The following is a 13,884-nucleotide window of genomic DNA, read 5'->3' as shown; positions in this document are numbered from 1 at the left end:
TAAACCACACAAGATAAGCACGTTAACACCTGGGTTTCACACTCTCCATCAGTTTACTAAGTTTATTTAACTACTAAGTTTACTTAACTATTAAGTTTACTTAGCTATTAAGTTTACTTAGTTGCTAAGTATTCTAGCAGCTCACTGGTTACGAGTTCTAATTTCTAGATGTAATGGAACTCGTATTAGCGTATTAACTCAATTCAACTTTATGAGATCATAACCCACCACGAATGACAAAGTATAGCCAGGTATCGGCAGTACTTAAACATCCATTGGACCCACGGATGACAAAGTATAGCCAGGTATCGACAGAATTACATATAAAATGGTCGAATTGTCCTTCTCGTTAAAAGAAAACATGGATGAGGTTAACCTAGTGAACTAAAATGGTAATGGTGAAACCTTTTTAGACCCACGGGTGAAAAAGGACTCAAACCACAGGTACTAAACTAAGAACTTTTTGTGTTGAAGAGAATGAAAAAAGGTACAAAATCGCTAGAAGGAGGGCTTGAACCTCCGACCTTGTGGTTAACAGCCACACGCTCTAACCAACTGAGCTATTCCAGCCACACGTTAACTTTTGCTTTAAATAATCATTATAATTTATATGAAACTTGGCACATGGTTCAGGCATTTACGTGCAATTCTCCAAAATTCGTTTAACCAATCAAAGCACGATTCACAGCCTCAAAAGAGGGATATATAATCCAATGTATTTTTCGTTCCTTAATGATGCGTTTGTCCCATCCCCAATCAAGAATCAACACTCTTCCTTAGTTCAAAATATAGTATCACGTAAATAAATATTTATTTCTTTTTTATCTTTTGCATTTATGAAATAGAACTCGTCAACAGGGTCGTTTGAAACTATTATGATCAGATAATTAGTTGTTAGTGTTTGGGAACTTCTTATTTTCTAAAGTTTTACATTTAAAATAGCCCCTGTATACTAAGTTTATCAGTTTTATTGAAGCTACTCGCAGTGCCGTTCCAACGTTTTTGGAGGCCCTAAGCGAACTACAAAGTCAGGACCCTATTGAATTGGTATAAATGAATTGAGATTGAGATTTGAGACATTGAACAACCATAGCGATGATTTTTCCTAATCTTGGCCTACTCAATCTATAATTAGTTTCACATTGGTTACTCAAAAGACGCTGCAAGTAATGAGGGTAGATGTGTTGTGTGCGTGGACAATGGAGACTCCTAGTGTAAATCCTAAATTTTGGGCCTAGAAACATTATTTAAATGGCAAAAACAAGTCTAATATATGAAAGGAAATAAAATTGGAGGCCCTTGTTTTTTGGAGGCCCTAGGCTTTAGCCTAGATTGATAAGCCTTACGGGCCGGCTCTGGCTACTCGTAAAGTGATTAGTCGACTCATAAGAATCAAATAACAAGTTTCATGGGTTTAACTAATACTTGTGAGCTACTCAAGTTGACTCGCTGAAACCTCAAAGCAAACTCGAGCTTAAGTTGGAGCTCATTTAAAAAACGATCATGAGCCCGAGGCATAATGGGGTTTTAATTTAAATAGGTCATTTTGGGTCAAGGTTGTCTATTTGTTAGGATTAGAGTCATAATAGGTTTGGTTTTTGAGTATTATTTATTGGGTGCAAGTTGTTTTTATTTGGTGTATAAAAAGTCTTAAAGAGTATACACCAGTACACCACACCAATATAACAGTCGCAAGTAATTCATATATACTCACACAATAAACTGTCCATACATGTTTCGTTCTTATGTAACAAATGTGTTAAAAACTTGCAACAACTGGAATTCTAACCACTTACTGATGGCAATACAGAACAACTTCCGAGATGTGTTAGTATGTTGATTCGTCTATATGGATTTTGCGAAATATGCCATGGTATTGATCTTGAGCAGTTGGCACAAAAAACCTGAAAAAAAGATAAAATGGTTAGTAATAATACGCCCCAAATCAATACTTTCAAACCAATTAGCAATTCAACAGATTATGAAAACCTGACTTTGAGAGATAAGATACAGTTTTAGATTTAAAACAGATTATGCATCTTTAAATTGAGAAAATATATTTGAAAAGCATATTTTGTTCTTAAATCGTATTTGAATGAGCTTCTGGTCTCGTGCGTTTTTTCTGCAGTCTATACAGAACCTGTTGCTATCAAGCCTGCAAAAAATAATTTCGGGCTGATGTGGCGCAATATCAGAGCTTCTTTTTGGCTCCGAAATTCGGATGGCAACTCAAAACTTTATTGCGGGGATTTTGGGTTGGATTAAAGGACAGGAAGGCTAGCGAGTTGTCACCCGAATTGATGATCAAAGATACTTGATTTTATCTCCAGGCATATATCAAGGTAACATATTTTAAACGGGCGATTGGCTAAGACTGATTTAGTGATTTGCTATTTTGCTTACAACTGATTTGGTACAACTAGGTATTGGATGTCAGAGGTGAGCCGTGGAATTGAAATGGCTAAAGTACATACTTTAGTCACTTGGGTTATGCAGAATTTGATGTGCCTTGTGATCACTTCGAGTCTTTGGGTGACTAACGTATTCTTTTGGTTCAAGCATATTTATATGCATCAGGGAAATGCCAAATGAGGTATACAAACGTTTGGATGCAGTTATTGAAGGTGAAAACTGGTGGGATTGGGAGGCATTCGCGGTGTTCGTCTTCGTCTGCATTTCCATAGGTTTATTGAAAATCTCAAGGTGTTGTTAATATTTATGTATTTTAGCTTAGTCTTGCATTTTCTTACATGTCATTGCACTTCTAATAGGCTAGAATCAAGGTTACATTTTGTTGGTCACTGGTCAGGTTTTGCAAGGTAAGGAGATGCTAATTTTGGAATATTTTCTTTTATTTTTTATCAATTTGTTATTCCTTATTTTTTACATTATTATATAAAAAATATGCCACACGCATTGATGTATAACTTACTGGTTTATCATATATTCTTTTACAAATGTAAAGGTGTTGAAGAAGCCAAAGGAAATCTTCATTTGAGAGATTTGGCTATGCAGAGATTTCGAATTTATGTATTCTATGAATTTTTCTTATTATATTATGCATGCGCACTAATTGTGATATTTGTATAAGTCAATTTTGAGCTATAATTCTGATTTTATTACTTCATACTTCCTTTGTCTAGTAAAATTTGTAGCATTTGGTGGTCAACTGATTATAAGAATGTTTGAACTCAGTAGATATGAGCTCGGTAACCGGTACCGAAAATCCCAAACATGGTTGTCTTATCTGAATCACGGTGAAGTTTGTTATTTGTTTGTCGACAGAGAGGTAACTACACTCGCCCGTAAACTTTGCATGTTAATACCCTATATAAATTCTTCTTTACTTTTATTTGTTCATTATTATCACAAATTATACATATCTGATGCTAAATTATACATATCTAACTGACGGTGCTATGTTAGATGCCTAGATTAATTGTTTTGGGCTACCTCTAAGTTTAATAGAGATGCATAAGAATTAAGAATATATAGCTAGGTTTAGTTGTCTGTTGTATAACTCATCTTGATAGGGCATGCTTGAGTGTTTCACAAAACTTTAAGGAGCTATGGCATGTTTTTATGTGAAAATGTTTATGAAATCTACAAAAATAAATAATAAACGTACAATCTATGAAGTTAATATCGGTGATATATTGGTGATATATCGGTTATATCGGTCATATCGGTTCATTAGTAAAATATCGGTGTCAAATATCGGTACCGATATTATCGGCGATATTGACTGATATTTGACCGATATAACTGATATATCACCAATATTTGACCGATATAACCGATATATCACTGAATTTTTGGTGTTAAATTGCTATATATATAAATTCTGCATTATATTAAAATTACCGATATCCCACCGATATCTCACCGAGATAACCTATATTTCAAATATCATTTCTTGACCGATATCCGATATTTTACCGCATTAACTACATAGCGTACAATTTCAAAAAAAAAGTTCCTTTCAAAGTTCATCGTGTGGCTAAATCCGGGATGGTCTTGTTAAACTATATTATTATTATTTGTGTGAGCCCACGGGGGTATTGTAACCTTTTATTCAATAATAATATAGTTTAATAGGTCTCATATTACACTTTGCTAAAGATGTGAAATTTCACTACTTTATAGCTTTATGTCTGAACCTTTGGTCTTTTCTCTAGGTAGGAGTTTCAACCATTTTTGGGTCAAGTGGGTAAACTATAAAATACTATTTAAAGATGATGCAAATCAAATGGGTAAAAAGGGACCTGGTATGGGTGATATATATGGTTAAGAGCATTCACATCCATTCCACTATATTTTCATTCTAAATTATACTAAAAAACACTACATTTTTTCTCTCCTTTTCAATTAAATAATATTTTTTATACCTTTATCATTATCTTTTCTCTCTCCTTCACTCACAACTACTTTCAAAATATATTAAAAAATTATAGAGGAGGAACAGTGTCCCCTCAAATATACAGATGAACAGTAACATTTTCTCTCTCCTCCACTCACAACCATTTTTTATACTCTTCATATTTTAAAAACACCACACACATAATATGATTCCTTGGATGTAAATGCCATTTTAGTTCTTGTGGTTAGGGTTATTTTGCCAGTTTAGTCCTAAGGTTTGAAACGTTGCCATTTTAGTCCAAATAGTTTCAAACGTTGCCATTTTAGTTCACTGGGTTAACTTCATCCATTTTTTCTATTAACTAAAAGGGCAATTCGGTCATTTTATATGGCCGAGTTGTCCTTCTAGTTAACAAAAATACATATAAAATGACTGAATTGCCCTTATAGTTAACAGAAAAAATGGACGGAGTTAACCCAGTGGACTAAAATGGCAATGTTTGAAACTATTTGGAATAAAATGGTAACGTTTCAAACCTTTGGACTAAACTGGCAAAATGACCCAAACCACAGGGACTAACATGACATTTAACTCTATGGTTATGTTTATCATTTAGACGCATACAATTCTTACTACGTTGTTTAAGTCAAATCTTACAATATAATCTTTGTTTTGTTAGGAATTTGATGGCAAAACAAGATATGTAGGAACTTGGTTTTTGGAAGGAAGACAACCCAGAAGTCTAAGAAAAAGAAAACCATCAATGGAAGCCACTCACCACCAAACATGTCTTTATTGCAACCTTTATGTAGTATGTAGTACATTTGGTCATTTGAGTATGTTCGAAAATAAATGAACCATCTTGACGAGGGTTATAGATATAGGATTAGTGTGTAATTTAGCTAATATATTAACTTTGTATCATTGCCATTGTGATCACAATATTGACCCACTTTCTAAATCTGTATTTTACATTTTTTGGTTAAGGCCACTACACTGGTGGAAGTTTCTAAAGATCACAGTAGAATTATTACTGTTTTAGCTGCATATTTTCTGTTGATAAAACTGCATTGGGTCAAAGCTTTTAAAGTGAAGACCCAACTTTGGTTAGCTTGGTTCTGGTTTAAAGGGCTTAGAAATTTTGGAAGTGTTAGAATTCATGGTGGAAGGTTCAGTAAGAGGGCTAATATACAACACTCCATATCGATTATTTTTACAATGGTGGGGCCTCGGAACAAAAGGAGTGAATAATGAAGATTGGGCTAAAGATTGTCCTAGCGTGAATAATGTTTCTATTGCTTATGGTGGTTAAAGAGTGATACTGGGAAGCTATGCGAGTGGAGCATGTTGGTTGTTGACTTTTAGAGGCTTAAATTCACACTCACACCTCGCATTACACACACTAATGATGTAAATAGTGCTTTATTAGTGAGCTTTTCTTCTTATAATTGCAGTTTTTTTTTTCGATGGGTATTCTTGAGATGAATATTGCAGATTCTTGTAGCAATAGAAGGCTAGTTGTCTAGAATGGGTGCTTATACAATTATCCTCATAATAAAATATTTATGTCATCATACCATTAATATACCCATCCATCCACCGATAGAACTAGTTGAATAAATAAATATAAATAAAATGATTTATATTTCCTTCCTCGTTTATTAGCCGACCTTAACTTAATGTATTTAAAATTAGAGTGAATTTCAAGGATTGTCCTTTATCTTTATACTCATTTTTAGGCACAGTCCTTTATGTTCAAAATTGACGAGGTTTGGCCTTTACGTTTTCATATCATACACATTTTGTCCTTTAGGCCTAACCCAGTTAGTTTTTTCAGTTAAATTTGGTCACATGCTTTGCATCTGAGGGCATTTTTGTCAATTCAAAGGTTGCAGAAGCTTTGAGCTGTAAATCTGCCGTTGAACTTACCTTTGAATTGACAAAAATGCCCTCATGTGCAAAGCATATGACCAAATTTAACTGAAAAAACTAACTGGGTTAGGCCTAAAGGACAAAACGTGTATTATATGAAAACATAAAGGACAAAACTCGTCAATTTTGAACATAAAGGACATTGCCTGAAAATGGGTATAAAGATAAAGGACAATTCTTGAAATTCACTCTTAAATTATGCTTGTTTATATTCCTTTTGTTAAATAATAATCAAATTTACCATACTCAAAACTATATAGAACTTGATCTAGCATCATATGTTACGCATGTCTTAAAAAGTAAAGTAGAACAACATGAAACCTTCAACTTATAACAACAATAATAAAATATATATTTGAATAGAATAAAAATATTAATCGTAAAACATTTGGGCCCAATCACATGTTCGATGCAGTAACAGCATCCAACAGAGTAACAACTACCAACCAACAACCATTAAATTCCGTTAGTCCGTTTTAACTTCTGCTAAAACAGACCTCACGCTATAACAACCTAACCGCATTCAAGAGCAAAAAGCAAGTAGTACTACATAACAGATTCACACGTCCTGTAAATATCCATGACCTCTAAGGGCATTTCGGTCCGCCTTCCTTGGTCTTCCAGTTGTTGTAGCACGGGCACACTTGCTTATTGCCGTAGAAACCAGGCGGTACACACAGGCATTTCGCGCAACACTTTTGGCAGAAGAACATGCACGGCTTGTGGTACTGCGTTTTGCTGCATCTTCGTACGCATTGCCCAGGGCACTCTGTTTATTTTCGCATAGGTTAACACATAGTTGAAACTTGTAACAATTTATTAATAGCGAATCCGAGAGGAAATTTGATCTAAGACTAGTCGTTCACAGTTGAAACGAACGATTGATGTTCAAAATTTCATAATTACAAGTGGATTGGTAGCGAATCAGAGGAAAACTGGATCTGTCAGATCCAGTTTTTTCTCTGATTCGTTGTTAATTCAGTTGTAATTATAAAATTTTGAACATTAATCGTTTGTTTCAACTGTGATCGACTGGTCTCAGATCCAGTTTCCTCTCTGGTTCGCTATTAATTCAATTTTTTTTTTAACGGCCAACAAACTCAATCCCGAGTACTCTCGGGGCACCCACTAGACAAACGGAGTACTCCGAGAGTAACCCGAGTCCACCACAAATTCCGGGGAAAACCCGGTAACCCACCCGCCCGTAGGCACGACGGTGAAATTACCGGTAAAACCCGTTGGCTCAAGGATCCAACCCAGGTTTCCCTGGGTCTCCTATTACTGCCCACCAGTGCCTCACTCTGCACCAAATGGGAGTCGAACCTGCATCTCTCAAGAGAAATGCAAGTCCTCCACCACTTGATCTAGAGATCATTGGCTGCTATTAATTCAGTTTTAATTTTGAGATATTGAACATCAATAGTTTGTTTCAACTGTGATCATATTCAAAATTAAAGTCGCATTAATAGCGAATTAATAATTATGGTCAATCACAGTTGAAACAAACGATTGATGTTCAAAACTTTAAAATTACAACCGAATTAAAAACAAATCGTAGAATAAATTAAAATAGGTCTAAATTTCGAGAAACTTACGAGAGCTAGTCAGGCTTCCAGGCCCGAATCCGCCGCGATGTCCTCCACTAGCAGAAACCTAAATGATAACCAAACAACAAAATGTATCAATAAACGCGTTTAAATAACATCGATTTAACAGTTAGCATTGCAAAGTTGAAGATACTTACAAAGGTTTGAACCATCGAAATGGCGATGAGAGCTAACAGGAAACCAGCAAAGAACTTAGCCATTGTGGTTTGGAGTGATGAAATGGTTTGATGAAGAATGGAGGGAGTGTTGCAGGTATTTATAGATGAAAAAACAGTTATTGGTTTTGGTTGTCTGCATGCCGGTCCACATTTGTACCGTAGGGGTGGTACTAGCTAGTTTGGATCATGGATATTCAATTCGGGCCGACACAAGTCTAGTGGCCACATTCCCTGTAAATGATATTTTATATATTTTATTAATTAAGAGTAAAGTACCAGGATAGGAAACGGGCTTGTTTGCATGTTAACGGGTTCAATCAGACTTGAGCTTGGAAGTTTTACACGAATCTGTAACGCGTGTTTAACATATGAACTCGAGCACGACATGAGTGTTTACGTGTTGACCCGAACACGACAGATTTAACCCGGATTTTTTTTATTTTTCGCTTATTAGTATTTTAAATTTTAAAATTTAAAATTTTGCAACAAAAAGTATAAATGTATATAAAATTACCCCTATATTAATTAGTAAGTTTTGCTCCCCTCACATGCTTGCTATTCATTTTTCTTTTGTTTTCATTGGTTTTCATATCTATACTCAATCATTTAATAACCCTTGCCTACTTCTCTTTTTTCTTTTCTTCTTTTTTATTTTTGTTAAAATAAGGAAGATTGCATGTATTCTCTTTCACAAATTATATCACTATTTCCAACAATTTTTTAAGGTTCAATTCCATTAAGTTTAGATAAATAATGTGATGATAAAAAAAACTAATAAAATTCTTTTTAATTAAACAAATGTTACGTGTATAATAATTAATGAAGTACATATTGTCGAAATCTAAACGAAAATCATGTATTTCAATAATCTTGAATCTATATTTTAAATAAAATATAACAATCAAATTGACTATTTTTTCTGAAAAAATACTTATGAATTGGTATTAGAAAGTTAATTAGAAGAATGAATATTTATATTTAGAAAGAAAGTATATGAGTGATTACCAAGTCATATTAAAAAGATAGATTAATTAATTTTAATAAGATATATGGTTTAGGGTTTAGGATTTACATGTATGATCTGGTGAGTTACTTGAATTAGGTATATAATTACGGGTTGCTGCAACACGCGAGTCCTCAATGCTAGTTATTACATATTTAATAATAAAATCTTATGTTAATTTCTCTTTTAAGTTAAAATTAGAGCATAAAATACCCTACCACTTTAGTTTATAACAATAAACACATATAAATGGTTTAAACGAGTCAACATGCGAACTAGTTGGGTTGATACAAACCCTACCCGTTTAGCTAAATAAATTTGCTGATTCAACATGAAACTGGCCCGGCCTCGTTTAGACTAAACCACATTCGTAAATTTCGTGTAACGTTAGAAATTTACACCTCTAAATTACATAGATAGTCTATGTGGCAAGCAAAATTTACATATTTCGTTAACTTGTCACACTTTTGGTTCCTAGATTATATGTTTAGCTTTTTTTAATGTTAGTTATGTAAAAATGATCAACTTCGTCTTGTGGTTAAGATATAAAAGAAAAAACAAAAAAAAGGGATCAAATTGAATGTTACCCAACCACCCTCCCCCACCGCCGGTCACTCTTTCCCCGGTCATCATGTCTAGTCACTATCTCTCGTGGTGTGTTTTGACGACATTTCTATAAAGTTTTGAAGCTTGGTGATATTTACAAATTTAGTAATGGTGGTTGATCCTTGGGGATAACAATTTACTAGTAAACTAATTCAATATTATTTTAGAACAATGTTAAGTTAAGGCAATAAATAAAGTAAAAAATGATTGAATAAAGTAGAAAAATGATGATGTTAAGTTAAAGCAATAAATACCATACTTTATTTTTTACCGAAATACCGGTACCGTATTGGTACCATACCGGTACCGTACCGATGCCGTACCGTACCGATCATAAATGGTACCGGTATCAGTAATGGATTTTTCAAAATTCGATATCGGTAAATAACGGTATCGGTACCGGTATTTTTCGGTAAATACCGGTATTAATACCGAATTTATTAATGACTTCATGTATCAAGATTTATTAGTATGCATTCATGTTAATATAGATATAGCTTTCTATATACATGCTAAAAGTCTTGTGTCTAGTATATAAACTTGATTTATTAATTGACATATGACAAATATATATATATACAGAAAAAAAATAAGAGCTACAAAATCTGGAATCCTATCACTACAAATCAGCTACAATAAACCTATTAAAAGACTATCCAAAATTTGAATTTTGAATTATTTCTTTGGAGTGTAACTTCCTGTATCATTATCTCTAATATCATTTTTTTCATACTCATTTTCCATTGTGACTTTGTCTTATTCTAATATACAGTTTGTTCTCGTTCATTTTTACTATTCTGAGGTTTTTTTTAGGTAAAGTCTTATTCTAATATGCTTTCATACATGATATTTTTTTGGTAAAAGTTGGATAACATCAAAGCGGTACCAATGTGGTAAATTACCGAAAAACCAGTGCCGAAACCGGTACCGTACCGATACCGAATCTATAAATACGGTACGGTAATCGGTATCCACATTTTCTCAATTTCGATAACGGTATTTACGGTATCGGTACCGGTACGGTACCGGTATCGTACCGATCTCATCTCTAAGGTATGGGAGAGGGTAATTTGATAACTAGAGTGAGTGATAAGAACTCTTGATAACATTTTTTTTTCTAATATGCCTTGTATGTTATTAATCTTTACAAAAATTATGAAAAAAAAATTGAAATAATAGATCTAGAAGACAAAACTACACATAAGTAAAAAAGTGTACCATTCGAATGTACCTGAGAATGAAGGCACCTTAAACTACCGACATCAAAACAATGCCGAACTCGATAATCAACTCAGGAGGTCATCTAAGTCCAAAAGGCCTACTAACTTTGATGATTATGTAACCAACCTGACTAAAGCTGAAATGGGTGCTGGAAAGTATACCAATCCTATCTTTTATAACGAAGCCATTAGCACTTTTTGAATGAAATAAAACCATGACTGACAAGCTTGACTTTAGAAAGAAAAATGACGTTTGGAATTTGGTTGAATTACGTAACGCTGTTAAATCCGTAGGGTGTAAATATGTCTTCAAAACAAAACTAGATCTAGATGGAAACATTGAACACTCTAAAGCCAGATTGGTTGTAGAGGGTTATACTCAGAAATAGGGAATTGACTTTCAATTGACCTTTTCTCCTGTCTCTTGAAATGATTCTTTAAGGATCATTATAGCCCTAGTAGCTCACTTTGATTTAGGGCTACATTAGATGGACGTTAAAACCGATTTCCTTAACAATGGACGTTAAAACCGATTTCCTTAACCGCGACTTGCATGAAGACGTGTTCATGTAACAACCTGAAGGTCAAGAACATTTAGCCTGTAAGTTGAAGAAATTCATATACAGGTTGAAGAAAACATCACGTCAATGGTACCTAAAGTTTGATGAAGTCATGAAGAAATATGGCTTCGTTAAGAATCAAGTAGATCAATGCACCTACCTCAAGATGAGTGGGAGCAACTTTACTATACTTGTCATTTACATAGATTATATTATATTGGAAAGTAATAATTTAGATATGCCGCATGAGTCGAAACGTTTACTCTCGCGTAATTTCAACATGAAGGATCTTAAAGAGGTTTCTCATGTATTGGCAACGAAATACACTAAGAAAGAGTCAATAGGATTTTGGGATTATCTTTAAAGGCATACTTTGAGCATGTCCTCGCATGTTATAATATGCAACATTGCTATCCTTTTGTAGCTCTAGTAGTTAAGGGACATGTTTTCGGTTTTTTCAATGTCTAAATAAAGAGGTTGAAAAGGAGCAAGTGAGAATGATACCTTATGCATCAATAGTTGGAAGCCTAATGCATGCTCAAGTCTGTACTCGTCCAGATATCGCTTATATTGTTGGATTGCTAGGTTGTTATCAAACTAATCATGGCCTTGATCACTAGAATGCAACTAAGAAAGTTCTTCGATGTCTTCAAGGGAAGAAAGACTATAAACTGACTTACAGAAGAAGTGACAATTTGAAAGTGGCTGGTTATTCAGATTCCGACTTTGCTAAATGTAAAGATTAAAAGAAATACACTTTGGGGTATATCTTTATCTTAGCCAACGGTCCTATCTCATGAAGGAGTCATAAACAACAGTTGCCAACAACATCCACTATGATAGCATAATATATTGCTATTTATAACGCGACTTGTCATGCAATTTTGCTAAAGGATCTTATCACTAGACTCAAAGTTGGTAACTCTATCTCTATACCATTGAAGCTTTATTGTGAAAACTCAGCTGACTTTAGTTTCTCGAGTTCGACTGGAGCAAGATTATATCTTAATACAAAGTATTTGTTTGTTCGTGAGTGAGTTGGGTAAAATAATTTTGTATTGAGTATAAAATTACTAAAAATATGATTGCGAATCTGTTGACTAAATGTCTCCCTCTTAAGGTTTTCAAAGATGGGATTTTCTGAAGACCTTATTTGGTTGTACATTGTACTTGCTTACTTTTAATAATAATATTTCCTCACTTACTTGAATTTTTTTGTCTCTAAATATATTTATGCATGCATAAAGACTTGAAGCCAATAATTGTACAAATCAATGTTAAGGGTTAATTGTCAATTTGAAAATAATTTTATTTAAGTTTTGAATTTAGTATCTGGTATTATAGTATGATTAATGAGGGTCTTGAGTTGAACGTTGATTCAATAATTGTATCTCTTTGCGATAGTTTCAATTTAGAACTAAAATGAGTATTAAATCTGACAAGACTTCACTAATGCTCATTATAAATGAGTACTCTGCCAAGTGGTAGAATGCAAGACTTATATTTAATTAAATAACCTTAGTTATCATTTTTCCAATTTAATTAATCATTGACCTAAATACTCCTATGAATTAGTTAGTGTTTAATTGATGAACATAGTTATCCTTAGTGTAATAAATAAGGATTTCGCCTTAGGTGTATATATAGAGATCATAGAGAGAGATAAACACCTAACTATAACATAACTTAATCACAAAATCCGTCCCTCTCTCTCCTCTCTAAATTTGTGAGTCACCAAATGTAACACCCCGAAAAAATATAAAACATTATATCATAATTATAAAGCATAAGTAAATGGGAGTTTACTAACTAGGAATTCTAACCTAGTTAGTTAACCAGTCTAAAAATAGCTTATAAGGTGATTAAAAAGCTACCAAACTAGATGTGGAACAAAATAGAGGGACCTTAGTTGTTAAATCTGAAACTTAATTAGATGGAACAAATAAAAAAAATAATAAACCAAACACTCCAAAAATTGAAGTGTTGGTCGATCAAGAAGAAGCAGGGGGCGACATCCCCATTCCAAAAAACCCTAACCTCACAAAACAATCAAATTGAAGGCTCAAATCTGATCAAAAGCGAAATCTAAACATAGATTAGTGATCCTCATCACAAGAGGGTTACAAGGTATGTAAAAATTCGTGTTAATTCTTCGTTCGAAATTCTCATGATTTTGGAAAATCTGAAACTAGATGTTGCATGTGTGTTATTTGGTTAGATTAGGGATGACATAGTGTCTAGAAGTGAAACCCAAACAACTACATGTGAAATCATGTCCAAATTCAGGAAATTCCATGAACACCTTGAAGGTGGGTTGTGGGTTTTACAAGATGAAGATGGACACTAGGGTTTAGAATGATTATTCTAGTGTAATTTGATCATAGAAAGTAATTTCAGAAAAGTATGATGTTTACACGCTATATGAGAGCTTTATTGAT

General features: G+C 33.7%; 1 protein-coding gene and 1 non-coding gene across 2 annotated transcripts; both read right to left on the bottom strand.

Annotated features, from left to right (window-relative positions):
• Positions 1-496: 496 nt before the first annotated feature.
• TRNAN-GUU lies at positions 497-570 on the bottom strand. The gene has a single exon. It is a non-coding gene; the product is annotated as a tRNA-Asn (tRNA).
• Positions 571-6,632: 6,062 nt separating this feature from the next.
• LOC110868692 (gibberellin-regulated protein 6) lies at positions 6,633-8,180 on the bottom strand. The gene is made up of 3 exons (XM_022117928.2): positions 8,037-8,180; positions 7,888-7,945; positions 6,633-7,061 (listed from the first exon to the last, which is right to left on the bottom strand). The coding sequence occupies exons 1-3, from the start codon at positions 8,097-8,099 to the stop codon at positions 6,880-6,882; spliced, it is 303 nt and encodes a 100-aa protein (XP_021973620.1). The 5' UTR covers positions 8,100-8,180; the 3' UTR covers positions 6,633-6,879.
• Between the last annotated feature and the right edge of the window lie 5,704 nt (positions 8,181-13,884).

Source organism: Helianthus annuus, chromosome 7 (genome assembly GCF_002127325.2).
Source record: "Helianthus annuus cultivar XRQ/B chromosome 7, HanXRQr2.0-SUNRISE, whole genome shotgun sequence".
Lineage (NCBI taxonomy): Eukaryota > Viridiplantae > Streptophyta > Magnoliopsida > Asterales > Asteraceae > Helianthus > Helianthus annuus.
This window is presented reverse-complemented; position numbering and strand designations above follow the sequence as displayed.

Excerpts from the sequence above, each read along its gene's own strand:
- LOC110868692 (XM_022117928.2), bottom strand. The coding sequence starts at position 8,099 with ATGGCTAAGTTCTTTGCTGGTTTCCTGTTAGCTCTCATCGCCATTTCG. Across the intron at positions 7,946-8,036 it reads TTTCGATGGTTCAAACCTTT|GTTTCTGCTAGTGGAGGACA; the intron begins GTAAGTATCTTC and ends GTTATCATTTAG. Across the intron at positions 7,062-7,887 it reads TGGAAGCCTGACTAGCTCTC|AGTGCCCTGGGCAATGCGTA; the intron begins GTAAGTTTCTCG and ends GAAAATAAACAG.